Here is a 19733-nt window from a genome sequence, read left to right on the forward strand (position 1 = left end):
CTGCTGAGTATGGGGAGTTCTCTGATGTATTTTGTAAAAGAGAAGCGGACAAATTACCACCGCACAGGCCATATGATTGCGCCATCAAGTTGGCAGAAGGTGCGAAACTGCCAGCAGGGAGGCTGTATGCCTTGACTGTACCGGAAAGGCAAGCTTTGCGGGAGTTTCTAGATGAAAATTTAGCCAAGGGGTTTATTCGCCCATCTAGTTCTCCAACTGCGGCACCAGTATTCTTTGTAGCCAAAAAGACTGGGGAACTTAGGCTGGTCTGCGACTATCGGATCCTAAACAAATACACCATTCGGGACAGGTACCCGCTCCCTTTAATCTCGGAACTGTTATCAAGGGTGCAAGGGGCTAAGGTCTTTACCAAGCTTGACCTGCGGGGGGCCTATAACTTAATCCGTATACGGGAAGGGGATGAATGGAAGACGGCATTTAACACGTGTTTCGGATGCCACGAGTTCCGAGTCATGCCTTTTGGGCTTTGTAATGCTCCTGCGGTCTTCCAGAGGTTCATGAACGATGTGTTCAGGGACCTAATTGACCAATTTTTAGTGATTTATTTGGATGATATCTTGATTTTTTCTAAGGACGAGAAAGAACATCGTCAACATGTCAAGCAGGTTCTGCACCGACTGCGGGCTAATGGGCTTTTCGCCAAGGCTTCCAAGTGCGTCTTTCATGTGCCTGAAGTGGAGTTCCTAGGTCATGTAGTGTCAGGTAGGGAACTTAAAATGGACCCACATAAGGTTGACGCCGTCAACTCATGGCAGGAGCTGAAGACTAAGAAGGATGTACAAAGGTTCTTAGGTTTCGCTAATTACTACCGGGAGTTTATTCCGAATTTTGCAAAGCTCACGGTACCTTTGACGCAGCTTCTGCGCAAGAAACAGCCATTTGTGTGGGGGCGGGAAGCTCACGAGGCGTTTCTACAACTTAAGTCTAGTTTTCAATCGGACAACATACTAACCCATCCTGATGTTGACAAACCGTTCATGGTAGAAGCGGACGCTTCTAGCTACGCGTTGGGGGCTGTATTGTCTCAGAAGGATTCCTCAGGGACCTTGCGTCCCTGTGGATTTTACTCGCGGCAACTAACACCCTTCGAGCAGAACTATACCATATGGGAGAAGGAGTTGTTGGCGATTAAGGTGGCGTTTGAGGTGTGGCGGCACTGGCTTGAAGGGGCACGGCACCAGATCGTGGTCAGGTCTGATCATAAGAACTTAGAGCACTTGCAAACAGCAAAGAAGTTAAACCAGCGTCAAATCCGCTGGGCTTTGTTTTTCTCCAGGTTTAACTTCAAGGTGCAGTTCGTGGAGGGGAAGGCAAACTTGCGGGCCGATGCTTTATCCCGCAAGCCAGAATTTAAGACCAATGAGCAGGTAGTATGTCAGACCATCTTGCCTACTGCCTCGCTGTGTGTTGTAGATAATGAGCTCGGGTTACATGACCAGATCCTTGAGGCTCAGAAAGATGATGTGTGGACACAGGAGCAACTGATGCTGCTCTCAGCAGGTAACCGTACCATACTGCCGCATCTCCAAGATCAAGACGGGGTATTGGTGCGTAGGGGGCAGGTTTACGTACCAGTGGGGGCCCTCAGGTTGGAGGTGATTAGAGCCCACCATGACGAACCCATGGCTGGGCACTTTGGCAGGTTCAAGACCGTACAGCTTATCACCAGGAGCTACTGGTGGCCAAAGATGCGGCAAGACATTCTGCGCTTTTGTGACAGCTGCGCCGTTTGCCAGCAGAGTAAGACGCCTGTTGGGCGCCCTAGAGGGTTGTTGTCGTCTCTACCTGTTCCGGAGAGGCCATGGCAAATCATTTCCATGGATTTTATTTCAGATTTGCCTAAGTCTGGGGGTTATACTTGTATTTGGGTGGTGGTGGATTTATTTAGTAAACTGGCTCATTTTATTCCTTGTTCAACCATTCCGGCGGCCCCTACGTTGGCCTTACTATTTACTAAGCACATCTATCGTTTGCACGGAGCACCCGAGGTGATTATTTCAGATAGGGCTCCGCAATTTGTGTCACGCTTTTGGAAACACTTCCATGAGTGCTTGGGGACTAAGTTGAACGTTTCTTCAGCCTTTCATCTGCAAACGGATGGACAGTCGGAACGGGTTAATGGGCTCTTAGAGCAGTATCTGCGTTGTTTTTGTTTAGATCAACCCACGGCTTGGGTGAAGTGGCTACCGGTGGCGGAGTTTGCTTACAACAATGCGGTGCACACGTCTAGTCAGCATACGCCGTTTGAGCTAACTTATGGTTTTCACCCACGGGGAGGTGTGGCGCCGTCGACCAATGTGGTCTCTTCGGACCCTGTGTACCGCTCTTCGGAAATGGCTGCATTGCATGATGTTGCCCGTCGCTTACTGCTGGAAGCTAAGGCAACGCAGAAGACTCAGGCTGACCGCCACAGGCAGGCAGGGGAGGAGTTGGAAGAAGGGGATTTGGTATGGTTATCTTCCAAACATATTAAACAGGCTGGGGGAAAGTTTGCGCCTCGGTATTTGGGTCCCTTTCCTATCGTTAAAAAGATTTCTTCTGTTGCGTTTCGTTTGCGTTTACCGTCTAGTTTAAAGGTCCATCCAGTCTTTCATCGTTCGCTGTTGAAACTTGATACCTCTAGTCGTCGTGGTGCTATAGCGGAGGGTATCACTGCCACTTCTCCGCCATCGGGGGAGGAGGCCTTTGTGAGAGGGGATAGTGTTATGATTGAGCCTCATGGCTCTGTTTCTGACAGACGTGGGCGTAAGACTCCTCGAGAGTCAGATACTCTCGAGGAGCGAGAGAGAAAAAGACTGCGAGACATATTTGCAGCACCATCTGACGAAGAGTCTTTCGAAGGGTTTACGGAGAGAATGGAGGAAGGGCTGGTTAGCTCAGAGGAGGACGAGATGGATTGGACTCGGGTAAGGGAGGAATTGGGTGCCACTGGCCATGATGGGACAGAAGATGAATGGGGACCTTCAGGATTAGACCCATGGCTTAGCTGGAGGGATGGGACGGGATCCACAGCTGGAGATGCTGTTGGGCGTAGTCAGAGGTGTTCCAGCTCTGACGAGGAAAGTGATGAGGAAACGCCCGGGTTAAGGAGGACAGCTGACAGTGATGAGGATTTGTAACTGGCATAAAATGGGGCTTGGGAGCAATTGCAAATTGCGTCGGGCAAGGTAATCTGGGCAAACGCTTGGGATTCGTGTGTGTGTGTGGGACGCTTCCCTGAAGACTTGTGTGCTTTCCTGTGCTGAGACGTAAGTTGATTGGAATCCAGGGTCAGACGGCGGGAGGGATTGTGTGGGCATTTGTTTGTGCAAACCTGTGCTTACTCTTATTAGCTTGACCTTCCGTCGTCTTCTTGACGGACGCCATCTCCTGCTTTGAGAACTCGGACTGAACTGACCACGGCTTGTCTTCCCCCCTTCTTGGACTTGGAAAAACTACAAACGTCTGCTTCTGGCTTTGATCTACGGAACGGAACTGGTCTACTCTACTGCTAAAGTCCCTGGCGGATTTGTTCGTTTGGAATCCTGTCTGCTGTGTGTGTGGGAGCGACGCAAGTTACTCTAAACACAGTGTTGGCAGCAGAGAGGAATCTGCTGCCAATTAGTTGCATTCTTTGTATCTTTTGTTCCTTGGCTTTCGTTTTGTTTATACCCAGGCTGAAGAAAGCAGTTTGTTTTTACCCGGATTAAACTCCGGTTTAATCCGGTTTATCTTTTGAACATTTACTTTTGCCCCTTTTTGCTCCTAAAGGCAAAAATTGCCTGGCCCTTGTGTTTTTACGGGCATTTTTGAGTTCTGTAATCTAATAAACTCTGTTACTTTGAATCTTGTGGCGTTCTGTCCTTGACAATAATACTGTAAATTGAGAACTGGGAGTCTGAAGTTGTACCCTTTTTATCTTCTATAATACTTGACTTCGAGTGATATGAAGTGTTTCCTTGGGCATTCCACATCTCAAAGTATATTATTAACCTGGAAAACAGAAGCCTCAGAATATATACTTGAGTGCACACAATGTCTCTTGAATCAGCTTTTAAATTCTAAAGAGAGATCATTAAAATCTACACTGAGTATTCTTCTTTCAAATATTACATTTTTGCTCCCTTTATTAACATCAAACACCACAATGAGTGAGAGGAAATCAAATCGGATGAGAAATCCATTTTTCTTCATTAGTAAAAAAAGAGGTGTAACGGTTTGCCCACAAACCAGAGGAGAAAAACCACAGGAAGGACGACAGATCAAAGGAAGGCTATATCGCACCACTTACTTTCATTGTCTGAACTGTCACTGCTGCTTAAATGCCTGTGGCGTTTCATCCTGACGCATGCTAGAAAGAGAGGGAAGACAAGGGCTTGGTGAAATTCCTCTTATAAGATAAACATTCTCCAACAACATACACACATTTCTTACTGCCTGATAACAGGATACTTAAGACATAACTACAAGATTTTATGAAGGATGCTTTCAAATATCTCGCCAGAGCACAAGCTACTTCCATAGTAAACAGACCATATTGAATAATCCACTAACTCTAACCATGCTGGTTAAGGTCACCCTGGCATGAAGCTGGCAATGGCCTTGGGCCATTTAAAAATGAAAATAAAGAAAGAAGGCAGCAGAACATTCAAAGAAGAACAATGGCACATAATAAATGGCAAAAGAGAAAAAGAGAAGTTATTATCTTACACAGTATCTCTCCCCCCACCAAAAAGTGTTTTTATAATTCTCTGCCAATTTACTCTAACAATCCAGGTGTGTGTTAAGATCAGAGGCAGACAAATAGATCTACAGCTCAGCTGCTGTTTCAACAAGGAAGCCCTGTTTCAGCTGCAACCTATATTCAACAGGATAGACAGAGGTCTTCCTTGCAGATGCAGATGATAGAAGTAGGCTGCCATAGACTGCGTGGGGAATCTAAATATAGACTCGGCAACCAGCTGCCGAAAATAGCTGTGACAGAACAAATACACCAAGCAAGACAACTGATTATTTCCCCAGCTTCTACAATGAGGCCTGACCCACAGTAATCTCTGAAGCAAGAAAATGATGAGGTCCACAACCACCAAAGCATCAGGTATTCACTCCCAGATCATTCAATTTATTAAAATGTAATAGCCATGCCTAAGGAAATACTGAAGAAATGATTATGCCTATTGTAAGGCAACATGCAAGCTTGTCTTGCAATAGCATTTTCAGAAGTATAATTCACAAGGTAATACCTACAATGAACTTGTAATATGATTTTAATCTATTAATGTGAGTGTGACAGCCAAATCCCATTTTGACTGTAGCTATTCTATCTTTTCATATTTTAGCATAGTGTAGTGGTTTTTCGTGTTGGACTCAGGGTTCAAATCTCATTAATACCTATGATTCAGATCTTGAAGCACGGAATGAGTGTCAATGAGATGTACAGTCAATACGGTAAGTGGTTTCACTATTGTACTAAGACATCAGAAATCCAGGGTTCAAATCCTCACTCTTCTATGGAAACCTACTGGTTGACTTGGAAAAGTCACACACTCTCAGCCTCAGAGGAAGGGAAGGACAAATTTACTCTTAACAATTTTTGCCAAGAAAATCCCTAATAGTTTTTCATTAAGGTCTCCATAAGTCAGAAATGACTTGAAAACCAACAACAACAAATGAATTCAGATCAAATTAGAGTGCAATATCCATTCAATTATTACTCTGAAAGATCTCTTACATTTTGCTGATCACACAAAGCAGAAGCTGTTGTTCTTTAAGAGTTGCTAATTCACTGCAAATATGATATTACTCTCAAGTTCAGTGATGAAAAAGAAGGAAAGGAATGTGGACTAGATGTTCAAAACCATGATTTACCTATTGTGTGCCTAGAATCTCAAACCAGTATGCACATTCCTAACTGCTGTTAACACAAACCACATTTTCATATTGTCTCAATGCAGCCAGATTCTTGCTTAAGGGATGTGATGTCTAGAACTAGATGCTTCTGTTCTCATTCCTTATACTGATGATGAAATTTTCTTCAAATGTTACAGGAACAGACATCCTTAAACACACATTGGCTTAATGATTGAAATCTTCGATAGACTTTAACACTAATTACCATATATGCTCTCATGTGTAAGGTGACCTCATGTTCAAGCCAAGGAACAAATTATGGATTTTGCTTTGATACATGGATAAATTGAGGGTAAAAGAGGAATGTAGCAAATCTTTTCCTCTCCTTGCAAAAATGTATAAAGGAAACATACTGAGGAAGAATTAAAGAGAAAGAAAGGATCGGTTTCTTTAAGGAGTTATAGCAGTGGTGTAAATTAAATCAATTGTCTTCAAATGTCTACATCTATACAAATATAGACACAGAAAATAATATAAATAAGGAAAAAGACCAGGAATGTAGCATGAAAAGAGGGAGTAGAAGATCAAGGAAAGCAACCTGCCTTATTAGGAACCCAACACAAAGACAGTGACAAGACAAGATAGTGTGGAGGGATGAGTGTGTTGTTTTGTGATGTGTACTGGGGAAGGCATTTAATTTTGTTGTACAATAGCACAATGACAATAAAGCTGTTCTTTTCTAAGACGCAGAGCCAAGAAGCACTCCAACCCCTTTACTCCTCCCTTGCCCAAACTGGAGGGGGGAAAAAGAAAAAGCTCTCCCTTCTCTTCTTCCTCAATCTTTTTCAGACAAAGCAATGTTCATTAATTAGTACATAAATCAGACATGGGCAATCTTTTTTGCCTTGAGGGCACATTGTGGCCCAGCCAGAAGGGCCAGGCTGGGAGGGAGAGCAGCTGGGCACATGCTGGGTGGGACGGGCCTGGGAGGCAAAGGATCTGGGAGAGGGAAGGACCAGGATGGGGTGGGACAGGACCCAAGTCATCCTCAGATTCTCCTCCTGGCATAAGCGCAGGGATGCTTACCCCATCTTTATGCCGGGAGGAAAACTAGACATGTGGCAGTTGCTCCGATCCTCCTCCCCAATCCTCCTCCCTCGATCTTCGGGCGGTCCTGTCAGCATGATGCTGGGAGGAGGGCGAGACAGACGACATCCGAGAGTGCTTTGGAGGGCTCTCAACCACTGCGTCCCTTCCTCGAGCCGTCCTCCTGGCTTAAGTACAGGGCAGCTCGCACTGTCCTTATGCCGGGAAGTGGGCGAGACAAATGGAGGCTGAAAGCGCTCTAGAGGGCTCTCACCTGCTGCATGTCTTCCTCCCCCGTCCTTTCTGAATAAGGTTGAGGGGGGCATCCTTATGCCAAGAGGACAGAGAAAATGAGGGTAGGCACCCTGGGGGCTGCATCCGTCCCCCGAGCCTTAGTTTGCCCATGCATGACATAGATGAATAATGTGGCACCATCCATTTTAAATACAGACAGGTTTTCATAGTAAGCCCCGATTAAAAATGGCTGCCATAGTTTCTCAGCAGAGAAACTTATGCAGGAAGCTCTTTATTAAAAATGGCCACTGCTACTCTATTCCACCTCAAAGGCCCGAAATGGCAGGTGCACAACATTCTTCCCTCATGTTACTGCTGAACTCCATGAAAGCAAGGAAAAAAGGGAGAAAGAGGGCTGCCTTTCTTTCTCTATTTGGGCAAGGAAGGACTAAAGGGGTGGTAGTGCTTCTAGCCCAGTGGTTCTCAACCTGTGGGTCCCCAGATGTTTTGGCCTTCAACTCCCAAAAATCCTAACAGCTGATAAACTTGCTGGGATTTCTGGGAGTTGTAAGCCAAAACACCTGAGGAGCCACAGGTTCAGAATCACTGTTCTTGCCACGGCCTTTGCACTAGGTGCCTATCCCAGCATTGACTTGTGTCTGTGCTGACCTTGGTTTTCTCAACTTAAGAGTATATACAGTACCATATGTACATACCGACTGCATTCTTGGTGACCAAAGGACACCAAAAAAACTTCCCTCAAATAATACTTAAACTTACAACACTGCTAGCGATGGAAGGCTTATTAAAATTTACACAGCTATTGTCTTTTTCTGCACAGATAAATCGAAGAAATCAAGGTCAGATTCTGAAGGTATTCAAGAACATGTTACGAGAAACTCAGGTTTGAACAATGAGCTACAGATCTTCCAATAGGACCCCAAACATTTGAACTGTTACAACCTCCTCCAAGGAATTTTGGGAATAATAGTGTTGTGTGCAGAAATTTGAACCTACAAGGGAAAGACATAGCAAACCAATTACAATTCAGTGGAGTAGCCACCTCACTAACATACCTTGCCTCTAGTAGGTAGGTCAAAGTGAAAGGGTCCAAATCTTTAAAGTTCTACTTATTTCACAAGACATCCTAGTGGCCAAATGTATCATATTTACAAATAATACTGGGGACTGTTATGGCATTATAGCTCACAGCATGAAATGGGACATATTAAGCTTAGCCATATTGGTCATACAGGGAAATACAATAACATCCAAAATCCACAAACAGTGATCCCTTTATTTGGCTAACTAAGGTAAAGGTAAAGGTTTCCCCTGACATTAAGTCCAGTCGTGTCCGACTCTGGGGGTTGGTGCTCATCTACATTTCTAAGCCGAGCTAACTAAAAATGCATAAAATACATAATGAAAGCTTTCAAAACTCCACAAGTTGAGCCATACACAGAGCTTTAAAGAGGAACTTTGCAAATTGTGGAAAGCCTCTATAAATAAAAAAAAAAATCCAGAGAAACCCAAGACTAGGAAGGCCATGACTCTTTGCCCCAGATCACTGAAAGCCTGATACTTATAGAACAGGACCAAAGCAAGCCTCTTTAATTCCCTCTGTGTCCCAGATTACATCTAGCTCCCAACCTGATCTCATTCATTGGTCTGCATGCTCTCAGTTCTCACTTGTTCTCTTCCAATCTGCTGAAACTTCGAACCCATCCCTCATTTTTGCAGTGGCATTCCCACTGCCCACTAAGGGCTAACAATTATTTTGCCCACTTCCTGGAAAGATCACAACCAGGGCAATCTGATCTTGGGTCTATCTTTTGCACAAACAGAAAGCCTGTTCACATGGTTGCTGCCAGTTTTTCCTGCAGGATATTCTCTCAACACATCTCAAATTTCAAGAGTTGCTAGCATTTGAAGTTGCAGCCCGAGGGCCTATTCTAAAATTATATAGAAGTGGCAGATGAAGTCCAAGCAAGGAATGTTGCTGCTCGTTAACTTCTGTGCATCATTTTTGAATACATCATCCTGTCATCCAGTAAAGATGCAACATCTCAGACCACAATAACACAGCTTTCTCAAATCTAATATAACAGCAGTGTGTGCGAAAAAGACCTTGGAGTCCTCGTGGACAACAAGTTAAACATGAGCCAACAATGTGATGCGGCAGCTAAAAAAGCCAACGGGATTCTGGCCTGCATCAATAGGGGTATAGCGTCTAGATCCAGGGAAGTCATGCTCCCCCTCTATTCTGCCTTGGTCAGACCACACCTGGAATACTGTGTCCAATTTTGGGCACCGCAGCTGAAGGGAGATGTTGACAAGCTGGAAAGCGTCCAGAGGAGGGCGACTAAAATGATTAAGGGTCTGGAGAACAAGCCCTATGAGGAGCGGCTTAAAGAGCTGGGCATGTTTAGCCTGCAGAAGAGAAGGCTGAGAGGAGACATGATAGCCATGTACAAATACGTGAAGGGAAGTCATAGGGAGGAGGGAGCAAGCTTGTTTTCTGCTTCCCTGCAGACTAGGACACGGAACAATGGCTTCAAACTACAGGAAAGGAGATTCCACCTGAACATCAGGAAGAACTTCCTCACTGTGAGAGCTGTTCGACAGTGGAACTCTCTCCCCCGGACCGTGGTGGAGGCTCCTTTTTTGGAGGCTTTTAAGCAGAGGCTGGATGGCCATCTGTCGGGGGTGCTTTGAATGCGATTTCCTGCTTCTTAGCAGGGGGTTGGACTGGATGGCCCATGAGGTCTCTTCCAACTCTACTATTCTATGATTCTATGACTCTATGATTCTATGATAAACAGGTGAAAGGAGAAGAAGTAAAGGAAACACGATCTGTGTTACAATTTCTCCTAGCCACCAGCAAGGCTAAAGGTACAGTAGAGTCTCACTTATCCAACATAAACGGGCCGGCAGAACGTTGGATAAGCGGATATGTTGGATAATAAGGAGAGATTAGGGAAAAGCCTATTAAACATCAAATTAGGTTATGATTTTACAAATTAAGCACCAAAACATCTTGTTATACAACAAATTTGACAGAAAAAGTAGTTCAATACGCAGTAATGCTATGTAGTAATTACTGTATTTACGAATTTTGCACCAAAATATCACGATGTATTGAAAACATTGACTACAAAAATGCGTTGGATAATCCAGAATGTTGGATAAGCGAGTGTTGGATAAGTGAGACTCTACTGTACATCAGAAAACTGTTTTATAACTTCATATAACTTGTGGATGTGCTTTCAAGTTACTGATTAATTTATGGGAACCCAAAAAATTTCATGGAATTTTCTTAGGCATGGAATACTCAGGGTTTGCTTTGAAATATGGCCTAAAGCCCTTGGCATTCATTAGTGGTCCCGCATGTATGTACTAACCAGGGCTAACCTTGCTCAGCTTCCAATTATCAGATGAAATCTGGTGTCTTTAGACCCTTTTGATAACTGTTATATACAACTGATACATACGATGAATTCATATCAGCTGAAGCAGTCACAGAAAGGCACAACAAAGAAAAGGCATTATCTTCAAGGGAGAGAACTTCTAAATAGCAAAGTAATTGCCAATGTTTAAGGAAATTTGGCAAAACAAAATATTTGGTAAACCAAAACAACCTCCATTCTCCCATAGGAGCATAGCCATTTTTTAAAGTTACATTTAATTTGTTTGACAGATGGCGGCATAAAACCATATGTACAATTACTTTTTATTGTTCTGCAAATTTCTGACTCTGGGTTTCTTCTTAATTGGTTAAACTTTATTATGATCTACACATTTTCAAGCTCATGACCTAAGAGTTCATAATGCCATTGCAATCTTTGGGAACATTCAGCAAGCTTTTGATAACTGGCATAGTGCTCCCCAATGACTTATCACATAGTGAATACTAAAACTCTGCTCTTCTCAGTTTCCACGCATTATTGCATTAATTCAGAATGTAATCAATGCTTTACATTCAGCATTGACATGGTTATTCCAAAGAATGTGGTAGAAATGTGAAACTAAAATTTAGCCTTATATCTGTCACAGCATAATATCATCTGCATAAGATCAACAGCCTTAATTTGCATTGTGTTTTTTAAAAAAATATTTACACCCCATATGCTGGTTAGCATCGCATTGTGTAATTGTGACAAAAGTTCCTTCATTTAATTTCTGAAACACTACAGTCACATCACATAATTATTTTTATATTGATTAGATGAACTGATTTTATATATGGTAATCAGGCCTCATTCCTTTCTGTCTCTAAAACTCAGTTACAAACGTTGGCACAGAGAAAACATGAAAAACCAAATTGGATTAATGAAGGCTTGGGAAATGTATTGGAGGGGAGTGGGGGGTTAACCATCAAGCTTAAAAACAATCTACTGTACATACAGTACTCATGTATAAGCCAATGTCACATATAGTTGGAGAGCAGATTTGTGAATCAAAATTATGGAATAGAATAGAAAAATAATGTAATAGAAGGGAAGAACAGAACTGTATATGACTGAAAGGACAGGAGATGGGAGAAGTAGAAGGAGGGAATAGCATAGTCAAATACAATTATTATATTGATGTTAAGTAGTACTGCACTGCTTCATGTATATATACATGGATTGGTTTGTTTTTTAAAGAATATGTAAATTTAAAAATAATAATACAAATACGAATTTAAAAACTGTTGTTTAAGAATCCTCTTTTCTTCTGCCACCAAAAAAATGTGCAAGTGTAATTAAGACAAATACAGAAATCATCCAATTCCATTGTCATGATCCCTTGGGTATGAAAAACACACGTACTCAATTAGAACAAAGAGAAGAAGGAAGCACAGGACACAAATTAAAGGAAGACAATTTCATTATTTTACCTTGTCCCAATAAGAACTCTGGTTAGTTCAGAATGATGTAATGCCAGTTGACATCACTTTAATTGCCATTGCTCAATGCTATGAAAGCGTGGAAGTTGTAGTTTTTACAAGGCATTTAGCCTTCTCTGCCAAAGAGTGCTGGTGCCTCACCAAACTACAAATTTCAGGATTCAATAGCATTGAGCCATGGCAGTTCAAAGCAGCACCAAACTGCATTGATTAGACAAGAGTAGATGCAGCTGAAGAATTAGATTTGGGCCTTTAAAAGTTATGATTTGTTCTTGTTAAAAGGATTTCTTTCAGAAGGCCCCTGTAAACTTGATTTTAAGAAAAAATCTCACATTTACACTAAATCCTATTGCTAGACTGGTTCAGGAAAGTCACAAGTTTTATCATGGTGCTAATTCATAACCTGATGATATATATATATGAATTTGGAATACACATTTCTGACAAACAATTGCTTACCATTACAGTCAAACTGCAGATGAGGAAAGCGGGATGGAAATAAAAGCTTGTGAGGGAAGAAAAAGTACAGGAGCCTAAACTTCATTGCAACGTCATTTGGAAATACCTATCTATGGTTTGGCAGCAAGTCCAGCCCAAGTCCCGGACTCCCAGACTAACAAAACTCTCTAATAAGCAGATGAAAAAGAATCCTATGAGAAGACGATGAGAGGTAAAAGGATGTATTTATTTATTCATTCATTCATTTTACAGCATTTCTACCACGCCTTTCTCACCTAAAGGGACTCAAGGCAGCTTACAAAACTGGCAAAATTCAATGCCAGTAACACAATACAATAACATCAACATAGAGCATTTCAAAACAATTAAACATTACTCAAATAAAAACAATATACAAAGCTTAAAACACATAAAGTGCTTGAATCTATTTGTCCAGGAACCTTGCACATAATCCTTAGTCTAGACCGTGTCGAGCCATAAAGTTATTCGTTAAATGCTTGCGCATATAGCCATGTCTTTAGTTTTTTCCTAAAGCCCAAAAGAGATGGAGCCTGCCGGATGTTGCTAGGGTGGGTGTTCCACAGATGAGGAGCCACCACTGAGAAGGCCCTGTCTCTCGTTCCCACCAGCCGTGCTCGTGAGATCGGTGGGACCAAGAGCAGGGCCTCCCCAGATGATTTTAAGGTTCTCATTGGCTCATAGGAGGAGATACGTTCGAACAGGTAAGTTGGACCAGAACTGTTTAGGGCTTTATAGGTCAAAACCAGCACTTTGACTTGGACTCGGTAGCATATTGGCAGCCAGTGGAGCTGGCGCAACAGAGGAGCGGTATGCTCCCTGTATGCCGCTCCAGTTATCAGTCTGGCTGACGCCCGTTGTACTAATTGAAGCTTTCGGGCAGTCTTCAAAGGCAACCCCACATAGAGCGCGTTGCAGTAATCCAAGCGGGATATAACCAGAGCGTGGACCACTGTGGCCAAGTCAGACTTCCCAAGGTACAGGAGCAGCTGGCGCACAAATCTTAGTTGTGCAAATGCTCCCCTGGTCACTGCCGAGACCTGGGGTTCCAGGCTCAGCTATGAATCCAGGAGAATATCCAAGCTGCGAACCTGTGTCTGCAGAAGGAGTGTAATCCCCGTCCAGCACAGGCTGTAACCCTATGCCCTATTCGGCCTTACAACTGACCAGGAGGACCTCTGTCTTGTCTGGATTCAGTTTCAATTTGTTCGCCCTCATGCAGTCTGACACAGCGGCCATGCACCGGATCAGGACCTGAACAGCTTCCTTAGTGACAGGTGGGAAGGAGTGATAGAGTTGGACATCATCTGCGTACAAGTGACACCGTACCCTGAAATTCTGGATGATCTCTCATGTAGATGTTAAACAGCATAGGGGACAGTACTGACCCCTTCGAGACCCCCACAAGACAATGGTTGCGGGACCGAGCAGGTGTTCCCCAGATTAATTAAATGGATTCAAAATACACCAATTACTTAATTTCAAGATTTTGCAGGGAAAATATTGTACAAAATCCTTAATTTGAGCCTATTTATCTCCAAACCAGTCAGATTTAAAAGCATTGGCTAGATGTTACATCCAGAATCTTTCCATGTGTTTGTCATATATTTTAATAAAATATTAATGATTTTTAAAACTGAGGGGAGAAAACCTTCGAAGAACACTGTTCAACCAACTGTCCTCATGTTCATACTAATAAATGGTTAATTTTGAAACCACCCTGACTTTAAAACCAATGTATTGTAGTGGCAAATGTTTTTTCCTGAAAGGACAAAGATGGTACTATATATATTGTTTGATTTTTTTTTTTAGTTGGTATGTTAAGAAGAGTGAGGCTACAGTTGAAAGCTACCTGTATTCAATGAAAACCTGATGCTTGTGATTCTCCTTGTTAGGACTTAAGAACAGGAAGGCCCTGAACTGCTATGGTGTGAACAAAGCAATCACAAAGCAATTTTCACAGAGACAGGTGTGGAGGAGTTGTTCAAAGTAGCTAAAGATAATGCTAATGACTGCCGATTTTTAAAGAATGTTAAAGTTTTAATTAATTTACTGGATGTTCAGAGATGGGGGAAGCCTGCTGAAATGTTGGGCTCACACTACAACATTTCTTTGAGAACACTATTGTTCAAGTAATTAAAGTGTTCCACTGCATTTCCTGAATAACTCACTATTGCTTATCTAGACAGACCAAATTTCCACTCAGACCACAACAGATACATCAACTTTCTCCCTTCAAAACTTCAATCTATTATATGAATGTAACAGTTCAGCAAACTTCATTGCACTCCAAAAAGCCTGTGGCACTTTAATGAGGTTTCATCCCCAGCTGCAGATAGTCAAGGCACACATTTTACAGAAACTAAAATTAGAAGGATGTTTCACCTTAACAGGCTTATTTTCTGGGAGAATCAAACTACACTTCTGCTGCTGAAGACATCCTGTCGATGTCTGCATGAGTCTTTCCTTCTTGGTTTGCATCCTAATTAGATGGAGGCAAAGCAATAAGTCATGCACACACAGACACTAACACAAATAAAAGGGGGTTGTCAACCTAATTATGGTTTGTGTAGTACTGTGCAAGAAGAAACTCACTAACTATATATGGGAACCGCAAACTCCGTATCCAAAATAAAGGTGGTGTCACAGATGCACTATTGACAAAATAGCGGACACAACTCAGTTAAATTGGTCTGATTTAAACATATAGTAGAAGCCCGTATCAGTGGGTGAAATGTTCCTGGACTTTATGTGGATACATGGAATTGCAGACAGTAGAAACTCCAGCAATACATGGAGTGAGAGTTGCCAGATGTCCAAGCTGGATTTAGAAAAGGCAGAGGAACCAGATACCAAATTGCCAATATCCACTGGATAATAGAGGAAGCCAGGGAGTTTCAGAAAAACATCTACTTCTGCTTTATTGACTATTCTAAAGCCTTTGACTGTGTGGATCATAATAAACTATGGCATGTTCTTGGTGGTATGGGGATACTTAGCCACAGTAAGAATAGATCACGGAACAACAGACAGGTTCAAGATTGGGAAAGGAGTACAGCAGGGATGCATACTTTCACCCTCCCTATTCAACTTGTACGCAGAACACATCATGCGACATGCGGAGCTTGAGGAATCCAAGGCTGGACTTAAAATTGCTGGAAGAAACATTAACAACCTTAGGTATGCAGATGATACCACTCTAATGGCCGAAAGTGAGGAAGAGCTGAGGAGCCTTATCACCAAGGTGAAAGAAGAAAGTGCAAAGGCTGGGTTGCAGTTAAACGTCAAGAAAACCAAGATCATGGCAACTACACCTATTGATAACTGGCAAATAGAAGGAGAAAACGTGGAGGCAGTGACAGACTTTATATTTACAGGCGCAAAGATCACTGCAGATGCAGACTGCAGCCAGGAAATCAGAAGACGTTTACTTCTTGGGAGGAGAACAATGGCCAACCTTGACAAAATAATGAAGAACAGAGACATCAAACTGGCAACGAAGGTCCGCACAGTCAAAGAAATGGTATTCCCCATAGTAACCTATGGATGCGAGAGCTGGACCATAAAGAAGGCTGAGTGAAGGAAGATAGACGCTTTTGAACTCTGGTGCTGGAGGAAAATCCTGAGGGTGCCTTGGACCGCAAGAAGATCCAACCAGTCCATCCTCCAGGAAATAATTGCTGGATGCTTACTGGAGGGAAGGATATTAGAGGCAAAGCTGAAGTATTTTGGCCACATCATGAGGAGACAGGAAAGCTTGGAAAAGATCACGATGCTGGGGAAAATGGAAGGAAAAAGGAAGAGAGGCCGACCAAGGGCAAGATGGATGGACGGTATCCTTGAAGTGACTGGCTTGACCTTGAAGGAACTGGGGGCGGTGATGGCGTGGACTGGTCCATGAGGTCACGAAGAGTCGGAGACGACTAAACAACTGAGCAGCAGCAGAGAACCCTATTGAAATAAAGGACTTCCAGCACAATAATGCCATAGGCTCTCACTGGAGGATCTTGAAAACGCATAGAGAACCTACTTTGTCAGATGTGGGTAATTGAAACTGCAGCTACTGGTCCCATGGATACAGGGGTCGTACTGCACATAAATGACGAAATCCTTGTTTTGTGTCTTTGTAAAGTTCAATAACTTAGATCCTAAAATACAAATTAAATAAACATATGTAATTGAACCTGTGATCCATTTCTCCATTTATTTTATAGGAAACCCACATCAGCAGTGCTGAATAGGAACAGATACTTTTCCCCATTGCTTCTTATGCCCTTCCTAGAAGAGTGTTCTGGTGAAAAAATCACAACAGAAAAACTGTCAAGATTTCCACATTTTTAAAATAGAAATAAGATTAAATGCTCACACTCAGGGACTATAGGTAGCAATTTCACAGTCCTGCCATGTTTTTGCCCCAACGGCTGTTTAAAACCCAGGAAACACCTTCTTGTAAAACAAAGAGTGAACCAGAAGTCACTTCTAATTTTTGAATAAAATAGCCCCCTACATATACACCAAAACTTGGCAAAATACAGTTGTCGTTTTTAAGAAGGACTATTCCAGGCACAAAAAGCATCCAGGTATTGTTGGACTACAACTCCCATGAACCCTGGCTAGTGCAACCAACAGTGAAAACTTACTAGGAGTTGCAATCCAGACATAAATCCAGACACGGTTTGTCACCTCTGATTGAGACAATACCACTGGATCATCCATATAATTCTGGATTACCATTTCAGCACTGCAACTGCAAACCTGAAGCTAACAAAAAGTCTTCTGAACTGCAAATGTATGCTCACTGAACAATTCTCTTGAGTCTGTTCAAATATATGGTCTGAAAGTTTGGATTTGCCATTATTTTTAAAACTCATTTCTTTCACATAAGCTTTTTCTTGGATGTAAGATATTTCAATGTACATGTCAAAGTTCCTTAGGTTGTGTCACAAGTGTATAACATTGCAATTGATTGAGGAGCAAACATGTACAGGGCTGTATTGTCAACAACTCACAGAAAAATTATAAAGTGTAATTTCATTACAGTATCTGATTTAAGTTTTGTAGCATAAATAACCATTTGTATGACTAATAAATTTCTGGATGACAAAACTGAAACTTGCAGTACGATATTCTAACTTTCATGAAGCAGAAAGGAAAAGTGTAGGAGCACCTTTTACTTGAAACAAAGAATGTAACAGAAGGTAACTGTAACAGCATTTTACGGAAACGTGCATGAAGACAGCAAGATGTGCTTCTGAACTTTTGATGCTGCAGAACTACGAGTGTTAGACCACTATACTCAGGGCCGTAGCCAGAAAAATTGGGGGGGGGGGGTGTTTTGCTGAATTGCTAAATATAAGGCCTCCCCCAAAAGTAAAACCTAGCAAAGTTTTTGTTTGGAAGCCTGCCCGCCAAACAGAAAACCAGAGCATGCAGGATTGGTAAAAGTATTTACCATAGAGTGTTGTACATGGAAATAATGGTAGTAACAAGAAATTCTTGATAGGATTCACGGTTTGTCTGGTTATGCTGCTTTGTGATGACATCTACTGTACAGTATATAATAAATGTTCACTTTTTGTTCAACAAAAAATGTGAATTCTTCTTCATGGAAAAATAAGACATCCCCGGAAAATAAGACCTAGCGCATCTTTGGGAGTAAAAATTAATATAAGACACTCTTATTTTCGGGGAAACACAGTAGTGTATGCTCTATCCTTCTACCCTGAACTTCAGAAATGTATCAGCATAGCTGCTTTTAAAAGACTTCAAGCCAACAACTCATCCCTTTTCTTTAGATAACCATGCACTGTTTCCATTTTATTGCTCAACAGTATTTACATTTCCCTTTAAAATAACACTCTTTTCATTGCATCTCTCTATCCCAATTCAGTCGCTTAGCAGAAAGGGACAATTCTGTGTTCACTTCCTTCCGGACTGGAGCAAGTAGCACTGTTGTTCTTTGCTCCCATCCTGGCTTTCAACAGCCTCCTCCTCCATGAATAGCAACCCTGTGTCTGGCTGTGGGAAAGGGCCAACAGCAGCAATATGATTATACCTAATCCTTGTCAGTGGGCTTTAAAAAAAAAACTGCAGTCTGCAAGGCGAGGAACAGTTCCACTCTATCACATGGCTGCTGCTTCTTCCTCTGGCAGCTCTATGGAATGGAAAACCCAAGGCATGCGTGACTCCAAAAAAGACGGAAAAGGCTGCATCACTTAGGAACAATTTCAAATAAGGGTACCCATTCAAGATGTGCACACAATAGAAAATTTCCACCAAGAGTAATGCTCTAAAAAAATTAGAATAGAAACTGCTATTCTTGTTTCTTGACGTTTCTGTTTGATGTTTGATGTTTTGTTTTATGTCTGATATAACAGGATGCATTTTGATTTATGTACTTTTAGTTGTTAAGTCATAATTTGTTTCTATATGTTGGATTATCAATTTTCATTACTACAGGTGTACTGTTGTTGTGTTCGGGCATTGAATGTTTGCTTTTTATGTCTGGAATCCACACTGAGTCCCTCCAGGGAGATAGAGCAGAATATAAATAAAGTTGTTATTTATTTATTTATTTCCAATATTTCTATCCCGCCCTTCTCACCCGAAGGGACTCAGGGCAGTGTACAATTGGCAACAATTTGATGCCGACACATCATTAAAACAACAACATATAAAAATGTATTACAACCAGTTAAATACTGTATAAAATATAAAACATAAAACATATGCTTAAAATTCATTCGTCCAATATCCTCCTACTTTATCCATATAACAGTCTGGGTCGTCTTTATCATTTATTCGTTAAAGGCCTGGGCACATAGTCATGTTTTTAAGGCTTTTCTAAAACTCAAAAGGGTTGGGGCTTGCCGTATATCTCTGGGGAGGGCGTTCCACAGCCGGGGAGCCACCACCAAGAAGGCCCTGTCCCTCGTTCCCACCAGCCGCGCTTGTGAAGCAGGCGGGACCGAGAGCAAGGCCTCACCAGATGACCTTAGGGATCTTACTGGCTCATAGGAGGAGATGCGTTCGAACAAGTAGATTGGGCCAGAACCATTTAGGACTTTATAGGTCAAAACCAGCACTTTGTATTGGGCTCGGTAGCATATCGGCAGCCAGTGGAGCTGGTTTAGCAGGGGGGTGGAATGCTCCCTGTATGCCGCCCCAGTTATTAATCTGGCTGTACTAGTTGTACTAG

The 19733-nt window shown here is 42.3% G+C and overlaps 1 protein-coding gene and 1 long non-coding RNA gene across 2 annotated transcripts in view; one reads left to right on the forward strand and one right to left on the reverse strand.

Annotated features, from left to right (window-relative positions):
• Positions 1 to 19733, reverse strand: part of jade3 (jade family PHD finger 3) — a 49806-nt gene that overhangs the window by 21979 nt on the left and 8094 nt on the right. Inside the window, exon 2 of the mRNA XM_008107115.3 lies at positions 4292 to 4351. Within this exon, the coding sequence (XP_008105322.1) occupies positions 4292 to 4340 (49 nt within the window). The 5' untranslated portion in view covers positions 4341 to 4351. The remainder of the gene's footprint in view (positions 1 to 4291; positions 4352 to 19733) is intronic.
• LOC107982637 (uncharacterized) lies at positions 4855 to 18256 on the forward strand. Its single transcript, XR_010004306.1, has 3 exons — positions 4855 to 5098; positions 8012 to 8074; positions 12526 to 18256. It is a non-coding gene; the product is annotated as an uncharacterized LOC107982637 (long non-coding RNA).

The sequence above is a fragment of the Anolis carolinensis genome, chromosome 3 (genome assembly GCF_035594765.1).
Source record: "Anolis carolinensis isolate JA03-04 chromosome 3, rAnoCar3.1.pri, whole genome shotgun sequence".
NCBI lineage: Eukaryota > Metazoa > Chordata > Lepidosauria > Squamata > Dactyloidae > Anolis > Anolis carolinensis.